This window comes from Mercenaria mercenaria, chromosome 9 (assembly GCF_021730395.1).
Source record: "Mercenaria mercenaria strain notata chromosome 9, MADL_Memer_1, whole genome shotgun sequence".
NCBI classification, from domain to species: Eukaryota; Metazoa; Mollusca; class Bivalvia; order Venerida; family Veneridae; genus Mercenaria; species Mercenaria mercenaria.
Genome location: NC_069369.1, coordinates 71586040 through 71608007, shown reverse-complemented (window position 1 = coordinate 71608007; position 21968 = coordinate 71586040). Strand labels below are relative to the sequence as shown.

The 21968-nt window shown below is 36.8% G+C and overlaps 1 protein-coding gene across 2 annotated transcripts in view; it reads left to right on the top strand.

Moving 5' to 3' along the window:
* Window positions 1-21739, top strand: part of LOC123547427 (uncharacterized) — a 51188-nt gene extending 29449 nt beyond the window's left edge. For both annotated transcript variants that reach the window (XM_045334531.2, XM_045334530.2), the window contains exons 4-7: window positions 554-1110; window positions 7398-7504; window positions 8912-9751; window positions 13619-21739. In XM_045334531.2, the coding sequence (XP_045190466.2) occupies window positions 554-1110; window positions 7398-7504; window positions 8912-9751; window positions 13619-14241 (2127 nt within the window). In that variant the 3' untranslated portion in view covers window positions 14242-21739. The remainder of the gene's footprint in view (window positions 1-553; window positions 1111-7397; window positions 7505-8911; window positions 9752-13618) is intronic.
* Window positions 21740-21968: the final 229 nt, after the last annotated feature.

Genomic DNA, 21968 nt, shown 5'->3' with positions numbered 1-21968 from the left:
CCACTCATTTAGATTTGAAGATTGAATACTGCTTAAGCCGGTGCTAGGGGGCGAGGGCAGTGTTGCATTTTCCATTACTGCTCATGAACAGATTCAATCAAACCGAGTCTGCAATTTTCACTGTTTGCCTTGGTCTCGGTACTTCCGAGGGATCTACTTTCCAGACTTTATCAGTAGGTCAAGGTCATGGTGACTGAGCTATAGATAGCTTCCAATTGAGAACTGAAGAATGCTTTGGCCTCCAGTCATCAGCTTCTTAGGAGGACTGCCATCGATCAGTAGATAATCCCTATTGTTTTAGGGGTCATAGGTCTTTTGTCGAGGTCACAATGTCCTTGGACTGACATTTGGTTAAAGGTTGATAACTGGACCAGGAGGCTGCTTTTGCCTACAGTTTTCAGATTTAAAATGGTTGCCTTTGGTTAGTGTTCTGGGGCTTGGTAGGTCAGACGGCAAGGTCACAGTTATCCCAGGACTAAAAATGGGACAGGCAGTCCTTTGGGGCATTCATCATTCATGTTTTACAAACAACGCTTGTTTATATTTATTTCAGCTTAAAACTGGTGTTATAACTACTACAAGTGGCAGATTTAATCGCCAGGTTTCAGACCCTGATGGCAGCAGTAGTTCCTATGCATCAATAGTTGCAAATGGAAAAAGTGAGAGACCGTATTCAAATATTGATCCTTTACTAAAGAAAAACTCTAGCTATGGTAATTCGACAAAGGGGTATAGTAGTAAGTCCACCAATTTCAACACATCTGGGTCATCAACATGGAGAGGCTCTTCTTCATATAGAGCCTCATCATTAGAAAAATTTGAGTTTGAGACCACATTGGAAGGTGGGCTGGTTTTGAAGGTGTACAAGGCTTCAATTACACGTCTCAGAGTTGATGCAATCGTCAATGCAGCTAACGATACTATGATGCATGGAGGCGGAGTGGCCAGAGTGATTTCAGAAGCGGCAGGATATGATCTAGACAAAGAAAGTAGAGATTATGTGGACAGACGAGGTCAAGTAAAGGTCAGTGAGAATATAGTAACAACTGCTGGCAAACTACCGTACAGAGGTGTCATCCATGCTGTTGGACCAATATGGCATGATTACGGGTATAGTGAAATATTTTGTTTGACTATCTTAAGTAAATATTCTTTTTTATGCCCCCGAAGGGAGGCATATAGTTTTTGAACCGTCTTGGAGTGATTTTTCTTTTTGGCCACTGAATAAATAATCTCTTAATTTCTTCAATTTTCAACAAATAATTAGTTTCAATAATGTTACTCAGATCAACAGTGAAAATAACTCCAAGTAACTTAAAAGATTCTGATTCCCACTGTAAATTGAGTTCAGGACAAATGCTTAAGTTGCTTTTTTTCATTGAACCAATCCATATAGCTTTAGTTTTTTCTACAATGATTTTAAGACCTGAAAGTTTAGCATAAACATTTAAAGTTTGCATGGTATTTTTCAAAGACTTTTCAGTTCCATTTAACATTATAGTAGTGTCATCAGCATATTGGGATAGTAAAAATTTTATGTTGTTTAATCTGATTCCTTTAATATTTTCATTCTGTTTAATTAAAATTGCTAATATCTCAGCACAAAGTATAAAAATATAAGGGGAAAGGGGATCTCCCTGACGGCAGCCATGTTGGACCCTGAACCAATCTGATGAATGCCCATTAATGGTTACACTTGATACAATATCAGTATAAAATAATAAAATCCATTTTATAAAATTTTCTCCAAAATTGAAAAATCTTAGGACCTTGTACATAAATGTCCAAGAAATTGAGTCAAAAGCCGTTGAGAAGTCAATATTCTTCATAAGTAGATCGTATGTGTATGCCTTACTCTCAATTTTTAAAGTCACACAGAGATCGAAGATTTTACATCATTACCTCATCTGATTTTTTTGAAAAAAATGATGAGTTATTGTCATCACTTGAGCGGCGTCGGTGTTGCCTGGTTAAGTTTTATGTTTAGGTCAGCTTTTCAGGAAGAAACATAACTCCATCCTGCTTTTTGCAAGATTTATGGCCCCTTTTGTACTTAGAAAATATCAGATTTCTTGGTTAAGTTTTATGTTTAGGTCAACTTTTCTCCTAAACTATCAAAGCTATTGCTTTGAAACTTGCAACACTTGTTCACCATCATAAGCTGACCCTGTACAGCAAGAAACATAACTCCATCCCGCTTTTTGCAATAATTATTGCCCCTTTTGGACTTAGAAAATCATTTTCTTGGTTGAGTATTATGTTTAAGACAACTTTTCTCATAAACTATCAAAGCTATTGCTTTAAAACATGCAACAGTTTTTCACCATCATAAGCGGACGCTGTACATCAAGAAACATAACTCTGTCCTGCTTTTTGCAAGAAAGATGGCCCTTTTTAGACTTAGAAAATCATGGGTAGGACAATATTTCTATTATACAAAAAAATCAGATGAGCGTCAGCTTCCGCAAGGCGGTGCTCTTGTTTTTCTCGTCTCATCTCTAAGTTTTGTATGCGTAGAAAGATATTCAGATAATGTGGCAAAAATATCATCAGAACAAAATCTGTCGGCGGGTGGGCGGCATCCAAAAGCATGTCTGCTCTCAAGTCAGTTTTCATCCAATCTTCACCAAACTTGCTGACAATGTTTGTGGGCATGATATCTCGGCCAGTTTAGATAACCAGCCAAATTGCCCCAGGCACTCTTGGATTATGGCCCTTAAATTACTCGAAATCTGCAAATTTCCTGTGTTTTTCCTGTGAACAGGACAATTTTTCTATCAAAAGTCCTGTCTTTTAGTGTTAAAGTCCTGTCTTTCAATGTTAAAGTCCTGTCTTCAGTGTTAAAGTCCTGTCTTTTAGTGTTAAAGTCCAGTCTTCAGGACTTTTTTGCAGCCTTGCTAAGAGAACAGGAAAATATTTCTGCACAGGAATATCTTGGACAGATCTGATAACCAGCCAAATCTCCCCAGGCACTCTTGGATTGTGGCCCTTAAATTACTCGAAATCTGCAAATTTAGCCTTGTCTGCTCTCTAAGTTGAACAGTTTTCATCCGATCTTCACCAAACTTGCTGATAATATTTGTGGGCATAATATCTTGGGCAGGTCTGATAACCAGCCAGGCACTCTTGGATTATGGCCCTTGAATTACTCGAAATCTTTTTATGATATGTAACTGAATATTTAGGCGGGCTTATTTTGTGACAGTCTGGCACGCTTGTTATGCTTTAACCATGGTCATTGATGTTAGAAATCAACTTACTGATGCACTAAAGGCATAACCCCCTTATTTGTATTCATTTTTTTACACAAAAATAATTTCCGAAAAGTCTCTCTTATTAAAAAGAAATCGAAAACAAAAATAATTTCGGACCTACCTACCCTAATTTTTTTTAGCATGTTACGGTAAACAAAGAATTTTTTTTAGGCCTTATAAATTATAAAGTTAAGGTTTCACAAAGTTAAAAACAACTCAGACAGAAGGTTTTCGTCAATTTTTTAATAATTTAACTGTTCTGGATATTTGGTTTTTGTAACTGAGTCTGACAGACAAATTTCCCTATATCAGAATAAAATTCATCTGAATACGAGCTCCACATGCATATATTGAAAAAGTCAGAATACTTTTGATAAATTCAGTTACCATTCCAAAATAACCAAATGTTAAGTCAACAAAAGATTTTTGAAAAAAAAACTTATTTTGGTCCTAAACAGAGTACAGTTGAACTTCAATGGCTCGAACTCGGATCTTTCGAACACCAGGGATCGCTCGAACTCTTCGCCCGGTCCCGAATTTATTCCTTCTTTATTCTATATAGTTCTACCTCGGATCGCTCGAACTTCGAAAATTCGAACTCTCGAACTCATTTGGTGGTCCCTTCGGCTCAATTACAGTGATAATTACACCTATTCAGTCGAACAGCCAATTTGTCGCCGGAATGGCTTGTGTTTACAAAGTTTTTCACACCTCTGCCTGACATTCGCCAAGCTTCCCCTTTAACCGGCGCGTGCGTAATTTTCACACGCTTATGTAATTAGCGTCGGTATACGACAAATAAATTAAACAAAGTGACTTTCGTTCACTGCAGTGCTTTAATGGGCTTTGATTAATACGAATAAAATTATTTAAAATAATTGAGCAATGTCTGTCTTTATTTTTTCTGCATAAAAATGAGAGATTCGATGTTAACTTTCATACTGCTTCAGCATGGCTGAATAACTTAGTAAAGGACCCGGAAACGTGGGGATAGCAAAATCAGGTACTGGAAAGCAAGGAACAAAACGAAAATAAGATCAAAAAACTTTAGAAACAAAATATATAACGCCATCATCAAATGTGAACACTCAATCTCATGTGTTAGAACTATGTACAAATCTCTTTCCAAATTAGAGTTCAACAAACGTTCGACGGTTCAGTCCTCCATCAAGGATTTATTAAAAAAAAAAACAACTGTAAAACTGTATACTGTACATGACTCACTGATATTATGAATAAACTGACCTATGCTTATTAGTTGTGTAGATTTCTTGTGTCTATTTATAGCCTATGTCTACATGTGACATCATGTAGTACTGTTTTCAAATATTTCTGTGTACATGTCCGTGAATTAATTGTTTGCCTTTTAACGTGTTTATATTTGAAAATATTTGCACTGGACTATGATTCATAAAGGTTTGCTATTCATGTCTTCTTATTTGATGCTGTCTTTACCAAATTCTTATGATTATATATTAGTGTTTTATCTATGTTTTTTTCGTATCTATGTCATGTTTGAAAATAAATAATAAAGATTATTTCAGCGTTTGTTTTTACAAATCATCGTATCATACACACATGTAGGTACAATATGACAATATATTACGACGTAAGGTTTGTAACACATCATGCCCTTGAATTCCAAATTCAAAATGGCCGCCATTTGGATGGCTCGAACAACGGAAAACTCGAACTTATTTCAACGGGACCCTCGAGTTCGAGCCATCGAAGTTCGACAGTATAACAAATGGTAGATGCTGTGTTTTTACTTTTCTTGAGTGTATATGGCTACACTAGTTTAGTCAAGTTTCATAATTAAGTTAAGTCAGAGTTATCACCCTTGAATTAGTCAAAATTGTCATATTTCAAATTGTACACATTGGGGGCCACATTTCTTGAGCAATTTTCATGAAATCTGGTCAGAATATTAATTTTGTTTTTAATGAAATCTAGATCAATTATGAAACTGGACCATCTGAGATCAAAGACTAGGTCACTAGGTCAAAATAGAGAAAAACTGTGTTAACACAGAAATTATCTACTTACGACTTGGTCAGAACATTTGTCTTGATAGGTCAAGTTTAAACTTGTTCTTCTTGGGTCAAGAACTAGATTGCAGGGTCATATGTTAAAGAGTGAGGTATTGTGATGAAAGTTGGTTAACAGATAGCTTATGAGGACTGCTGGTGACAAGATGCTGTTACTAAATATAACACAGGTTTCCTGCCAAAAATTTAGTTCAGATTGATATATTGTTACCAAACTTGGTGCATAGCAAGCTTATGTGCTGATCTACCTGGGAGTTGTACTTCTCACCACTGGGACAAGGTATAGGTCATTATTGCTAAAAATAGGGAAACTGTTTCTTGCAAATAACTTAAGTTTGAATGCTTTATCCTGACCGGTTTGTACATCAAGCATAGTTGGGGATCTATTGTGGATTGTATCTTGGGCTGCTGGAGTCAAAGTCAAATGTTGAAAAAAACCTCCTGTATTGTGTTGCCGTGCTTCATGTTTACAATTTTACAATATTAGATGCACAGTGTTTTAGCAATCTTCAATATACTAACACAGAATGTTTATGGCTACAACATTTAGCTCAGACAAGTTTGATAATGTGCAACGTTATTCAAATAATACTTAAGAGTTTGGACACTTGAGTGAACAAAAAATGTTGTATTTCACATGGTTAACACATGGGAAATTCATTTTCTTGAGCAATTGTTAGTTACCGATAACTAACACAAAATATATGCTTGCTAGGAGATTTGAATGCAAAACTGTCTTCGGAATTTTAGCTCCCCGGAGCACATCATTCATTTGTCATCCATCTGTCTGCACTTTTCTTCAAACAACATCTCTTCTTAAAGCAGCATGCCTCCAGATCGTTCGACAACAAAAAATTAATTTTTTTTTCAGATTTCTTGAAATAAATGCTATATTTCTTAAGAAGGCTTTAAAACTTAATTACTGACAAACTTTATGTTACGGAAACACTGAGAATTTGCTGTTTTTACTACTTTTTACGATGAAAATCGAAAAGCGTTTGTCACGCTTTTACTCCAGGTAAACTGTCTCGATTATAAATATCTATATTTTGAAGTCATTATTCACTACTTCAGCTATAGCGCTATTGGTTACGACGACAGAAAAATGACTTTATTGCTGCGGTGGTTCGGGGTTCGATTCCCGGCCCGGTCATATTTTTTTCTTGATTTGGAACTTTTAAAATATTTTAGAAACAAAAATTCATATTCTAATGTTCATAATATGACCAGACTTCAATTTGAAAGAAAGATTATTTTTTAGCCAAAACTGGAGGCATGCTGCTTTAAAGCCTTTAATGGAAGTTGATGAAACTTGGCCTGGGTGTTCCGTGGGCGGTCTTCTTCCAACTTTTGTCTTGGATGTATGTATATATAGTGGAAACTTTTAAGAATCTCCTGGTCAGAAACTTCTGGCCTGATTTTAAAGTAATTACACACAAATGGTCCTTTAGTGACACTCTACCAAGATTGTTCAAATTATTTTGATTGGTTAAAAAACATGGCCACCAGGGGGCATGGAATGTTTATATTGGAAATATCTAAATCTTTTTGTCAGGACAGTAGATCTAGGTAATTTTTACACAAATGTTCTTTTATTTTTTATTAATTTTTTTTTTTTTTTGGTGACCATTCAGGAATATTGTACATAGTACAAACTATTCTGTTTCGTCAAAAACCATGGTGGCCAGGGGATGTGGTCATTTTCCCTATACATATGAAGAGGAAACTTTCAAAATCTTCTTGTGTCTTAGTATCCTATGTCATCATTTCAGCAATGCCCTACCACTTCCCATAGCACAAACTCACTACATGCTTGTATTTATTTAGTAGAAACTTTTGAAATATTCTTGTTTGAAAAACACTGGCACTATTCACTATTTCAAAATAATTTCACTGACATTTTCCTTGCAGAACCATCTACTAAAATTGTTCAAGCTAGCAACATAATTTAGGTGTGTGTTTTAGGGCCATCATAGCTCTCTAGTTCTTTAATTGTGTGAATTACCAAGTTTTCTTCATGACTATGGGAATTTCAGACAAAGTTTCATCATTAAGACAAGAGTAAATATCACAAAATCCATTTTGTTTATTTCAGCAACAAAACTGATTGTTTACAAGACTTATATAACTGCGTTTTTAAAATTCTAACAAGATGTGAGCAGCGGAAGTTTAGAACAGTTGGAATGTCAGCTATAAGTGCAGGTACACTGAACTAAATCCTTATTTTACGAAGATTGTGCTCAGGGTTAGCTATTGTGATCACTCACATGGAAACTTTAAAAATCTTCTTGTATGAAAACTGCTGGCTTTATTTTATAATAATTTCGCACAAAGGTCCTTGAATAACCCTCTACAAAAGTTGTTCAAGTTGCTCCGATTCATAAATGAAGATGGCCCCAAGATGGGGTGGTTACTTTTCCTTATATATGCATATAGCAGAATATTTTTTAATTTTCTTGTATGAAACTGCTTGTCCAATTTTAAGATAATTTCACACAAATGGTCCTTTTGTAATTTTCTACCATAATTGTTCAAATAGTTTTGATTCATCAGTAAACATGGCCGCCCAGGAACTTGGTCAGTTTTCCCTATATGTATATAGTGGAAACTTTGAAAAAATTCTTATATTAAACTGTTGGTCCAATTCTAAAATGATTTCAAACAAATGCTCCTTTGTGTACTTTACAAAGATAGTTCAAATTATACCGATGGGTCCAAAAACTTGGCCACAAGAGGGTGTGGTCACTTCTCCCCATATGTGTGAAAGCGGAAACTTTAAAAATACATTTTTGTACTATTGTATTAAATAAATTGCTGGTCTGATTGTAAACTAATTTTATACAAATGGCCCTTGTGTGACTCTCTACCAATATTGTTCAAATTGTTCTGACTCCTCAAAAAACATGAACGCAGGGTGTGTACAATGTATAGTGGAAACCTTTACAAATTGCTCAACAAATGGTCCTTCTGTGACCCTCTGCAGTAAACTGAAAAGCACAAGCACTTAACTCTTTCTTGAATATAGGCAAAATTGCTGCACATATTAAACATGTAATGTACAGTATGAAGTAGTGAATATTATTTGTTACCAATATAACTTTTTCTGACAAGGCCTTTAGTGGGGGGAATGAATCACATTTAGTGATAGCTCTAGTTGGTAGTATTTTGTTGTGTACAGAACTATCAAGTTGTCAGCCCAGAGCTATATAGAAGCACATGTTTTAAAAATGCTTTTCCTGTGGCAGTTTACATTTCATGATTATTTAAAAAATGCAGTAAACATACTTTGTTGTTTATAGGCCATTTTTCCTGAAAAAAAAACAAACATGTATCAACAAAATAATTCAGATTCAGATTAAATTTATTATTATAACAAAATGGTATTGCATCTTTCTAACATGTACAATTGGAGGTAAATATACTGCGATTGTGGCTATGGTGCAATTTGGTATTACCTAACAAAAAAACATCTTAACTGCATTTAAAGAGGAGATTGTGATAGTTGAAAAACTGAGATTTCAGGTAAATAATAATTTTGCTTGAAAAGATTATGTGTGATTGGTATTATAATATAGAATACATTTTAAAGTTGCCAAATTTTTGTTTCAGGTATATTTGCTGTTCCAAAAGAACTTTGTGCTGATATGTATGTAAAGGCTGCTGTTGATTTTAGTGAGAAGTTAAGTATTGGTGAATACGCCTGCCCTGAAGAGCTACACATTATTGATGTGGATGAAAGCATCTTACATCTCGTTAAAGCTTCAGTAGAAAAATGGCAGAGAAGTCCATCCTCGATAAAACTAGATGTTACACTTGAAAAATATTTAAAGGACAATCCACATGTTATATCATACCCAGGTTCAAGTAATAACAGTGGCAACAGGCATAGGGGACGTAGAAGCAGGGGTCATGGAACAAATCAAGGTGGTGACAGTGGGTCATATGGCAAAAGCAATGAAAGTTCCGATGATGGAATGAAAGTAGATTCAAAATTCAGCTTGAATTGTACCTTAAAAAAGACGGATAGAGAAACCTTTCACTGGGGTGGTGTGGCCCAGGTTTATGATTTTGATAGTCAGATAAAAGTAAAAGTATTCAAAGGGGAAATTGATAAGGCCAAAAACATGGATGCAGTTGTTTGTGGGACAGACAAATCTCTTCAAGCACGTGGATACATCATGGAGGCTCTGAAAAAGGCAGGAGGGTCTAGATTTAAAAACAGTATGCAGAGAATGGTTGACAAATACAAGTTTTCAGTAAAAACACTAGATGTGTTCAAATGTGAAGCTGGAGATTTAGGAGTCGATCATGTTATGTTTATTGTGATGGAAAGAGTTGTCTATGCAAATGAGGGAGAAATTATGAAATACAAAGCAGCAGTAAAGAAAATTCTAGAGAAAGCACGCGAGTTGAATCTTAAACAGTTGGTGATACCAATGTTTGGAACAGGTAAAATGTGTAACATTCATTTGTTTTGTAACAGTTTTTAGGTCACCTGAGCACGAAGTGCTCGAGATGAGCTTTTGTGATCACCCTGTGTCTGTCGTCAGTCGTTCGTCCGTCGTCGTCAACAGTTTGACTGTTAATACTCTAGAGGTCACAATTTTGGCCCAATCTTAATGAAACTTTGTCAGAATGTTACCCTCAATAAAATTTTGGACGAATTAGATATCGGGTCATCTGGGTCAAAAACTAGGTCACCAGGTCAATGTTACCCTCAATAAAATCTTGGTCAAGTTAGATATTGGGTCATGTGGGGTCAAAAGGTCAGATCAAAGTAAAAGCTTGTTAACACACTATAAGCCACATTTATGACCGTATCTTAATGAAACTTGGTAAGAATGTTAATCTTGATGATCTTTAGGTCAGATTCGAATCTGGGTCATGTGGTGTCAAAAACTAGGTCACCAGTTCAAATCAAAGGAAAAGCTTGTTAACATTCTAGAGGCCACATTTATGACCATATCTTAATGAAACTTGGTCAAAATGTTCATCTTGAAGATATTTAGGTCAGATTTTTAATCTGAGTCAGGTGGGTTTAAAAACTAGGTCACCAGGTCAAATCAAAGGTAAAGCTTGTTAACACTCTAGAGACCTAATTGTAAGTTTAAAACTCATGGGAATTGATCAGAATGTTTGTCTTGATGACTTCTAGGTCAGGTTTGAATATGGGTCATGTGGGGTCAAAAACTAGGTCACCAGGTCAAATCAAAGGTAAAGCTTGTTAACAGTCTAGAGGTCAAATTTATGACTGTATCTTGATGAAACTTGGTCGGAATGTTAATCTTAATGATCTTAAGCTTAAGTTTCAATCTGGGTAAGGCGGGTTCAAGAATAAGGTCACCAGGCCAAATCAAAAGTAAAGCTTGTTAACAGTCTAGAAGCCACATATATGACTGTATCTTCATGAAACTTGGTCAGAATCTTAATCTTGATGATCTTTAGACTAAACTGGAATCTTGGTCATGTGGGATCACAAAGTAGGTCACCAGGTCAAATCAAAGGAAAAGCTAGTGAACACTCTAGATACTACATTTCTTACCGTGTCTTTATGAAACTTGGTCAGAAAGTTAATCTTGATGATCTTAAGGTTAAGTTCCAATCAGGGTCAGGTAGGGTGGAAAACTAGGTCACCAGGTCAAATCAAAAGCAAAGTGTGTTAATAATCTAGAAGCCACATTTATGACTGTTTCTTCATGGAACTTAGTCAGAATGTTAATCTTGATGATCTTTAGGTCAAGTTCAAATCATGGTCATGTTGGGTCAAAAACTAGGTCACTAGGTCAAATTAAAGGAAAAACTAGTTAACAAAAATGCACATTTTCAACTTGTGACATGCCTAGGTCAAAAAGTATTTGATACAAATTGATGAAAACTTGCATGAGTCTCTATCATGATGAACTTGCACACCTCTTATTCTTCGTCTGGCTCCGACCCCTATTTCCAGATTTGTGGCCCCTGAAATAGTCAAAAATGTACATTTTAAACTTGTGACGCGCCTAGCTCAAAAAGTAAAAGATATAAATTGGTGAAAACTTGCATGAGTCTTTATCATGATATGAACTTAAGCACCTCCTATTTTTCATCTGGCTCCACCCCCTATCTTCATAGTTATGGCCCTGAAATAGTCAAAAATGCTTATTTCGCCTCGTATTTTGCCTAGCTAAAAAGTATTTGATGTCAATTCATGCCCCTTGCATGAGTCTTTATCATGATGTGACCTTGCAAGCTTGGCATTCGTTTTCATAGATTTTAGTGCTAATTACAGAGTTATGGCCCTTGAAATAGCCAAAATAGTGGATATTTTGTTTGTGATGCTCATAGCTCAAAAAGTATGGCCTAGAATAATGGATCCATTATGTAAAATATTTGTTTTATTTATACCCCCTTAAGACTGCAAACATTCGAATTATTGCCCCTTATTTGTGACAAATATACCAGTGGGGGCACACCCTGTGTCCTATAGACACATTCTAGTTCTACAGTATTCAGTTAACAGTATGTAATGGTGGGAAGTTAGCCTAACCAAGGGGCCTCCGTGGCCGAGTGGTTAAGGTGGCTGACTTCAAATCACTTGCCCCTCACCAGTGTGGGTTCAGGCCTCACTTGGGGCTTGAGGAAGACATCCAGCTGGCTTACGGAAAATGAGTGGTTCTACCCAGGTGCCCGCTTGTGATGAAATAATGCATGGAGGGGCACCTGGGGTCTTCCTACACCATAAAAGCTGGAAAGTTGCCATATTACCTGTAATTGTGTTGGTGTGATGTTAAACTAGACAAAATAAGTTAGCCTAACCAGTGTTCCTGGATTCTGTAGCAGTAAAACTTGTGCGCACAAGTAACTTCCAACTTCCCCACATGAATCAGAGATAGAGGGCGATTGATTTCAGACACAATGTCTTTTATCAAATTGTCACGGAGAACATACCCCTCACCTGGGTATCGAACTCACAACCTTCTGATCTGTAGATCTGACTCTCCCTTTTGAGTTAAGCTGATGGCTGCAAGAGAATACGAGTTAAGGTAGTTCTGCACATTTGGATCAAAATTTTTTCTACAAAGTAGAATTTGGTGAAACTCTTATTTTAGTTTACTTTACTTCAGAATATACCTAGAAAATTCAGCAAATAAAAAGGATAGGGTCGTGTGCTTGATTTTTTGCTGGCCTGATTTGAAAAGTTTGGACCTCTCTCATTTTTATACGCCCGTCACTGAAAGAGCGGGGTGTATTATGTGAACGCCCATGGCGGGCAGATGGTCAGCGTGTAAAAGCTTGTCCACTCTCTAAGTCAGATAGTTTTCATCCGATCTTCACCAAGCTTGGTGACAGTGTTTGTGGGCATAATATCTTGGGCAAGTTCGATAACCAGCCAAATCGCCCCGGGCACTCTTGTATTATGGCCATTGAATTTCTCGAAAAACTGCAAATTTAGCCTTGTCCACTCCCTAAGTGGAATAGTTTTCATTCAGTCTTCCACAAACTTGCAGATAATGTTTGTGGACATAATATCTCAGCAAAGTTTGATAACCAGTCAAATCGCAACAGGTTCTTTTGGATTATGGCCCTTGAATTACATGAAATATGCGAATTTAGACTTGTCCGCTCTCCGAGTCGAACAGTTTTCATCCGATCTTCACCAAACTTGCTGACAATGTTTGTGGGCATAATATCTTGGCCAAGATAGATAACCAGCCAAATGTCCCCAGGTACTCTTGGATTATGGCCCTTGAATTAGGCCAGGTTCGATGACTGGTGTATTTTGTGACAGTCTGTCACTCTTGTTTCATAATGGGAGTCTATGGGAAAATAGCAACTTTCATAACATTTTCTCGAATAGAAAATTTTCCATAATGTAGATTTTAATAAATCTCGCAGTCGTAAACAAACGTATGGCCTGTAATATAGTGAAATAAAATGTATAGGTCCATGTGCTTATTTCTGAGATATTTGACGATGATTAAAGTAAACCGCCTGTTTAAAGCTAATTTTAAGACATTATTTTGAATTATTTAACATGTCAGATGTTTTAATATCATATTTTAACTTTACAAAGATAGTAACTGTTACAATTTGATATTAAAATTTAAACACGGGTTGACATTAATTCATAAACTGATTTTCATTTCCGTACGCCGAATCCAGGCTTTATTCTGCGTTTTCAGGATAAATGATGTTATGCCATCACTTCCGGTTTATCAAACTTGCAGAACTACCTTAAACTAAAACACAAATATGTTAGATCATTACTGCAACATTATTGTAAATGTAAAAACAAACCAACATGTATTGGAAAACAAAACTTTTTATCCATTTCAGGAGTTATTCAGTCAAATAAAAATAATTTAAGAAAGTGCTGTGTGGCACTCTTGAAAGGCATTGATAGCTTTCTCGAAGATCGTGGCAATAAAGCAAAAGTGACAGATATTCACCTTGTTAATAATAGTCCAGATGTTTGTGAAATGTTAGAAGAAGTATTTGATACTGGGGCTGGTGTCCAACAAGGTGCTTCAGGAGGTAGCCAAGGTGGTGGTAGTAGATTTTCTAGTGGTGATGATGAGAGAAGGACAGGTAATGACTTCAATCAGAGCAAAAGAGAGTCCTCTTCCAGAACATACAATGCTGCTGGACTAGTAAAAGGTTCTAATTCATACAGAGAAACGGGCCAGTCTGGGTCGAATCCAAAGTCAGATTTTTCGAGGTCACAAGATGGAGGAGAAGAAGAGGTTCATAGTGGTGGTGAGCGTTCTAGTGGTCTTGGAGGGGGACAGAATGTGAATCCAAGAAAGAATAGTAGAAGAGATAGAGCTCCGAGTCCACAGAACGCTTCTGCTCAAGCTGATGGAGAATCAGATCATGAAAATACTAATGCCCCTCCACCCAAACCGCCACCTCCAAAGACAGGAAATCAGGCAGGAAATCTTAATATAATAGAGGACTAAGAAAACATTGCTTTTTAAGTCTGCATTTTTTTAGCTCACCTGTCACATAGTGACAAGGTGAGCTTTTGTGATCACCCTTCGTCCGTCGTCCGTCCTTGCGTGCGTCTGTGCGTCAACAATTCCTTGTCTGCACGATAGTGGTTTCATTTATGATTTTATTATGCCCCCCTTTGAAAAAGGAGGGGTATATTGTTTTGCAGATGTCGGTCGGTCTGTCGGTCGGTCGGTCGGAATGTAGACCTATCCGATTCCGGATGATAACTCAAGAACGCTTGGGCCTAGGATCATGAAAGTTGATAGGGAGGTTGGTCATGACCAGCAGATGACCCGTATTGATTTTGAGGTCAGTATGTTAAAGGTCAAGGTCACAGTGACCCTGAACAGTAAAACAACTTCCGGATGATAACTCAAGAACGCTTAGGCCTAGGATCACGAAAGTTGATAGGGAGGTTGGTCATGACCAGCAGGTGACCCCTATTGATTTTGAGGTCAGTATGTCAAAGGTCAAGGTCACAGTGACCAGGAACAGTAAAATGGTTTCCAGGCAATAACTCAAGAACGCTTGGGCCTAGTGTCAGGAAAATTGATAGTTAGGTTGGCCATGACCAGCAGATGACCCCTATTGATTTTGAGATCAGTATGTTAAAGGTCAAGGTCACAGTGACCCTGAACAGTAAAACAGTTTCCGGATGATAACTCAAGAACGCTTAGGCCTAGGATCACGAAAGTTGATAGGGAGGTTGGTCATGACCAGCAGGTGACCCCTATTGATTTTGAGGTCATTAGGTCAAAGGTCAAGGTCACATTGGCCAGGAACAGTTAAATGGTTTCTGATCTTCTTGTCCAAAACCATAGGGCCTAGGGCTTTGATATTTGGTATGTAGCAAAATCTAGTGGTCCTCTACCAAGATTGTTCAGATTATTTCCCTGGGGTCAAATATGGCCCCACCCCTAAGGGTCACATGGTTTATATAGCCTTATATAGGAAAAAGCTTTGAAAAACCTCTTGTCCAAAACCACAGGGCCTAGGGCTTTGATATTTTGTATATGACATCATCTAGTGATCCTCTACTGAGATTATTCAAATTATTCCCCAAGGGTCAAATATGGCTCCGCCCTGTGGGTCACATGGTTTACATATACTTATTTACAGTGTGCATATAATTTCTGTTCCTTGTGCAATTACTAAATGCATCAAGGGGGGCATTTCGTGTTCGACGAGCTCTTGTTTTAACCAAACTTGCACACAACTTGTATCACCATAAGGTCACGGTTCCTTTCTTGAACTGGCCAGATCCCATTATGGGTTCCAGAGTTATGGCCCCTGAAAGGGCCAAAATTAGCTATTTTGACCTTGTCTGCACAATAGCAGCTTTATTATGTCTCCCACCACACAGTGGTGTGGGAGACATATTGATTTACTCCAGTGTGTCTGTGTGTCCGTGTGTCTGTGTGTGTCTGTCACAAAGCTTGTCCGCACTCTTAAGTCGAACATTTCTCATCCGATTTTCACCAAACTTGAACAAAATGTGTTTGACCATAAGACCTCGGCCAAGTTCGATAACTAGCCAAATCGGTCTAGGCGTCTTTGAGTTATGGCCCTTGAATTACCAAAAATCGGTCTTTTTACTCTTGTCCGCACTCTAATTCGAATATTTCTCATCCAATCTTCACCAAACTTTAACAAAATGTGTTTGACCATGAGACCTCGGCCAAGTTCGATAACTAGCCAAATCGGTCCAGGCATTTTTGAGTTACGGCCCTTGAATTATCGAAAAATTGACCTTTTTACTCATGTCCGCACTCTTAATCAAACATTTCTCATCCGATCTTCACCAAACTTGAACAAAATGTGTTTGACCATGAGACCTCGGCCAAGTTCGATAACTAGCCAAATCGGTCCAGGCATTTTGGAGTTACGGCCCTTGAATTATCGAAAAATTGGCCTTTTTACTCTTGTCCGCACTCTTAATCAAACATTTCTCATCCGCTCTTCACCAAACTTGAACAAAATGTGTTTGACCATGAGACCTCGGCCAAGTTCGATAACTAGCCAAATCGGTCCAGGCAATTTGGAGTTACGGCCCTTGAATTATCGAAAAATCGGCCTTTTTACTCTTGTCCACACTCTTAGTCGAACATTTCTCATCCGATCTTCACCAAACTTTAACAAAATGTGTTTGACCATGAGACCTCGGCCAAGTTCGATAACTAGCCAAATCGGTCCAGGCATTTTAGAGTTACGGCCCTTGAATTACCGAAAAAATCCATCTGTTTACTCTTGTCCGCTCTCTAAGTCGAACATTTCTCATCCGATCTTCACCAAACTTGAACAAAATGTGTTTGGCCATAAGACCTTACCCAAGTTCGATAACTAGCCAAATCCGCCCAGGCACTTTTGATTTATGGCCCTTGAATTACTGATTGGATCCACTCATCCAGACCATCTAATTGGATCCACTCGTCTAAAACATCTAGAGAAACTAACATTTTTCATAGGGGCAGTTGTGGGAGACATGCGCTTTTCTCAAAAGCATCTCTAGTTTATGATTTGATTTTTACCAAACTGGCACACAACTTGTATCACCACGAGATCTTGGTTCCTTTCTTGAACTGGCCAGATTCCATTATGGGTTCCAGAGTTATGGCCCCTTAAAGGGCCAGAATTAGCTATTTTGACCTTGTCTGCACAATAGCAGCTTCATTTATGATTTGAATTTAACTAAACTTGCACACAACTTGTATCACCATAAAGTCTTGGTTCCTTTCTTGAACTGGCGAGATTCCGTTATGGGTTCCAGAGTGATGGCCCCTGAAAGGGCCAAAATTAGCTATTTTGACCTTGTCTGCACAATAGCAGCTTCATTTATGATATGAATTTAATCAAACTTGCACAAAACTTGTGTCACCATAAGATCTCAGTTCCTTTCTTGATCTGGCCAGATCCCACAATGGGTTCCAGAGTTATGGCCCCTGAAAGGGCCAAAATTAGCTATTTTGACCTTGTCTGCACAATAGCAGCTTCATTTATGATTTGATTTTAACCAAACTTGCACACAACTTGTATCACCACGTGATCTTGCTTCCTTTCTTCAATTGGCCAGATTCCATCATGGGTTCCAGAGTTATGGCCCCTTAAAGGTCCAAAATTGGCTATTTTGGCTTTTGCAGCCATATAGAGACTTCATTTATGGTTTTATTTGACACAAACTTCCAAAATATCTTCCACAACAATAAATCTTGGATTCCATGACAAATCAGATCCAATCGTAGGTTCCAGAGTTATTTTATATCTGATTACCTCCCCTGATTGTAATCAAAATGGATTTATATCAGTAAGTACTTATAGGACTTATTTGAAATTTCATTATTGTTATTAGTTGGACAGAGACAATCAGGGAAAATAACTATGGACTGGTTTTATGTCACATTACCTCCCTTTATTTCAAATTAAAATGGGTATATCTCCATAACTAATGAAGATACTGATCTGAAATTTCATTTATGTCAACAGATTTATTTGGCAGATCCTTCTTTTGTTCACTTTCAATATTTATTTTTTTAATCACTTCCCTTTTACGTTACTATAAATAGCTTATTTTTAGTAACTTTTTTATTATTGGCCGTAGGGAAAAACCGAGACCACTTTTTTGTGGTACAGCATGGATGGTACCTCCAATTTTTAGGTGTATTTTGACATATCTATACCTTGTAAGGATTTTTTTTCTTTTTGGTTAAATTTCTTCCCTTTGTTGTTCCTGTCCTTTGGACTTTGATATTTTACTGAGGACCTTCTTGTCCTCAAGTGCAATGATAACAGGTGAGCGATATAGGGCCATCATGGCCCTCTTGTTCTGTGATACTTCGAAGAGTAATGAAATTTCAATCTTGTCTGAAAAAAAAGAACAGATAGTAAAGCACTGGTGCTTTCAACTTGCTTTTAATATTTTTTTATTTATTTAGAACATGCATATATAAATAGAGTGGCTCTTTAGGCATGTATTATACAGACTTTATAAATTCCATGTACATGTACATTGATTTCTTTCTGGTTTTCCAATTGTTAGTAAACAAAGAACAGATTTTAAACAACAAAATAGATAATACATAGGAGTCGCAAAAGATTTTAAGTTACTCGGGTTAAGAAGGAAGGCATACATTTTAGATTGTATGTAAGAGCTTTCTAAAGCATGAAATTATATCTAAAGTTATTAATTCAAATTGACAATAGATACGTCAGAGACAGGTCTCTTTAAACTCCTCACACTACATAGATTACCTGTGCCCATTTCAGACAATTGACCTAATTGGTTAAACCTGTGATGGGCATTACCATAACTTCATTACATTTTTTTTTTTACACAAAGGTATAATCTTTGGTACATTATGTTAGATACTTCTGCACCTTTTAGCCAGTTTGTAAACCTTCCTCACCCCCATTCCCCACACTGAAAATATGAATCATTTATATATTTGTATTACTTGTTTAAAGGCACATGTATCCAGATGTGCTTCATACTTTCAGTTCTGTCAAACTTTAGAAAGTCTTGGTGAAACTATTTGTACATTATTATACCCCCACAAAACGAAGTTTGAGGCAGGTATATAGGAGTGAGCTTGGCGGGCGGTCGGTCTGTTGGTGTTGCATGGTTTCCGGATGATAACTCAAGAAAGGCTTGACCAATTTAAATAATTTTTGGTACACAGGTGTAACATCAGAAAATACAGGTCAAGTTTGAATTTGGGGTCAGTAGGTCAAAGGTCAAGGTCACAGTGACCCTGAACAGTTAAACGGTTTCCGGATGATAACTTGAGAACAGTTGGGCGTAGGATCATAAATTTTGGTACACAGGTGTAACATCATGAAATGCAGGTCAAGTTCGACTTTGAGGTCTGTAGGTCAAAGGTCAAGGACACAGGGACTCGGAACAGTTAAACGGTTTCCAGATGATAACTTGAGAGCGCTTGGACCTAGGGTCATAAATTTTGGTACATGGGTGTAACATCATGAAATGCAGGTCAAGCTTGACTTTGAGGTCTGTAGGTCAAAGGTCAAGGTCACAGGGACTCGGAACAGTTAAACGGTTTCCGTATGATAATTTGAGAATGCTTTGGCCTAGGATCATGAGAATTGATAGGGAGGTTGGTTATGACTAGCAGATGACCCCTATTGATTTTGAGGTAAGTAGGTCACAGGTCAAGGTCACAGTGACCCGGAACATTTAAACAGTTTTCGGACAATAACTTGAGAATGCTTGGGGCTAGGATCAGGAAACTTAATCTGGAGGTTGGTCATGTCAAGCAGATGACCCATATTGATTTTGAGTTCCAAAGGTCAAAGGTCATTAAACCTTTTACGGACAATAACTTGAGACACTCAGGCGGAGGATCATGAAACTTCATAGGGAGGTTGATCATGACTAGCAGATGACCTCTATTGATTTTGTGGTCAGTAGGTCAAAGGTCAAGCAAGTTTGGCTTTGACATTGGCTTAGTTCTGTGACAAGGCCATATTGTGGGGGTATAATTCGTCACTCCTGTGACAACTCTAGTTGTTTCAATTCTTTCAGACTTTCGAATGTCTTGTTGAAACTATTGGTACATAATTGTTTCAATTCTTTCAAACTTTAGAAAGTCTTTTGTTGAAACTATTAGTACATTATTGTTTCAATTCTTTCAAACTTTAGAAAGTCTTTTGTTGAAACTATTAGTGCATTATTGTTTCAGTTCTTTTCAAACTTTAGAAAGTCTTTTGTTGGTGGGCTGGAGGTCTAGTGGTAACACGCTTGACTGTCAGTCCAGAGGTCCGGGGTTCAAATCCCAGTCAAGGCACTGGAAATTTCTGAGATGCTCTTGAGTGTCTCCCACCTAACTAAGAGGCCTGTACTGGTTCTTTCCAGGAAAGACGGCTTCACATGTATCGGTGCTATACACCGGGCACGTTAAAGAACCAGACTGTCTTTTCGCAAAGAGCTAGGCTAAGTTAGTTGGACATGCCTGTATCTAAAAAGGATTTCTCTCTATCTGTTCTGGGGGCTTTATCTCACTCTGTCCCTCTGGTCAGATCCGTCTGTGTCTGTACTAGTAGAGGTAAGAATTTTGCATCCTGTGTGGCTGCATTTGCTATATGTAAAGTGCCTTTGAAGGTGTTTATCTTTAAAAGGGCACTATATAAATCTGGTATAATATAATATATATTTTGTTAAAACTATTAGTACATTATTGTTTCAATTCTTTCAAACTTTAGAAAGTCTTTTGTTGAAACTATTAGTACAGCTATTGCATTCCAGTTCTTATGAAATGTATTGAACTTAAGGGCAAAATACCTCACAGGTAACACTGTTTGATTAGTCAGGTTTGTTTAATCAGTTGTCACAATGTGCTTACAAAAAGGATGTATTGTGACACAATGTCAAAATGTTTTCTTGTTTCCAATAACTTCCATTAGTTGTCAGATTTGTTTTTCCAGTGATTTATAACTTCAAACATAAGCAAACTATGATTTTAGCATCTACATACTTTAAATGCACCCATATATTTCATTCCCAAGTGGAAAATACTAATCCAGTTCCTTAAATAATAACTGGAACCCTCTAAATTACTTTGCTTTAATACTGTTTATATGTCTAGTTTATGAAAGAATTATATGATTTGAAAACTTCTGCATAAATCTGGAGGCATGCTTCTTTAAATACAACAAAAATGTAATTAGACTGATGTAATGATAGTATAGAAATTACCATATCTCTATAATACATATCGCTCAGCTATTTATATTAAATTAATATATTGATTCAAGTTATTTGCATTTTATGGAGATTCTTGTTATTATTGAAAAAATGTTATGTTTATTGAATTTACTGGGCAGCCAGGTGGTATTTGCAACGCTTTTGAAATAATGCAGAAATGTTACAGTTTTCTTGCATTTTTAGCAATATCTAACTTTTATTTTACATACTTTATCATTAGTGTTATATATACATTCTGTGCAAAACTTGGCGGAAAAAAAAATATTTTGAAATTTTTTACCCAAGCAGGGCAGGTAGCATTAATTAATATACAGTTATGTATATATTGTTCCAAATGTGGCCTTCTGTGTTTAAAAAATACAGTATCTTATAAATTATGTACATGTACAGTCAGAAGTGAAAAATCTATTTTAAAACAAATTGACAGCTAACAGTTACTTTAAATTCTTACAGGATTGTCTTAAATAAAGTTTATGAGATTTTAGATATTCCTATCTTTTGTTTTTTTTTTTATCTTGGAATGTTTTTAGAATGACTTTTATTTTAGTTTAAGAGAAAAGGATAAATTTACATATGTTTTTTTTCACAAGAGATGTATTTTCCGACAGTGGAGTGAGCAGTGATTTCCCCTGTTTGGTTAATGTTAGTTTGTTTATGTATTTTTGCAACTGTGGATCAGTTTATATGACTAACAATGCTTTAATCATCACGACAGTATTGTGTTGATGTCACGTTGATGTGATGTTAAGTGCCATCAAGAAATAGTGCTTTCAAATTCATCAAATATTTTACTTAAATACATGTTTAAAAAGAAACGTCACATAGCGTAACTGTCTTTATTAATTTACTCACACACAGTTATTAGCTGTGCAGAATAATTCGCCATCATTTGCGCCGTAATGAATTATTTCGCAAGACGTATTACCATTTCCGGTCCTGGCGTGTATAATCAAAGGAGTGTGACGATCTACCATTTGG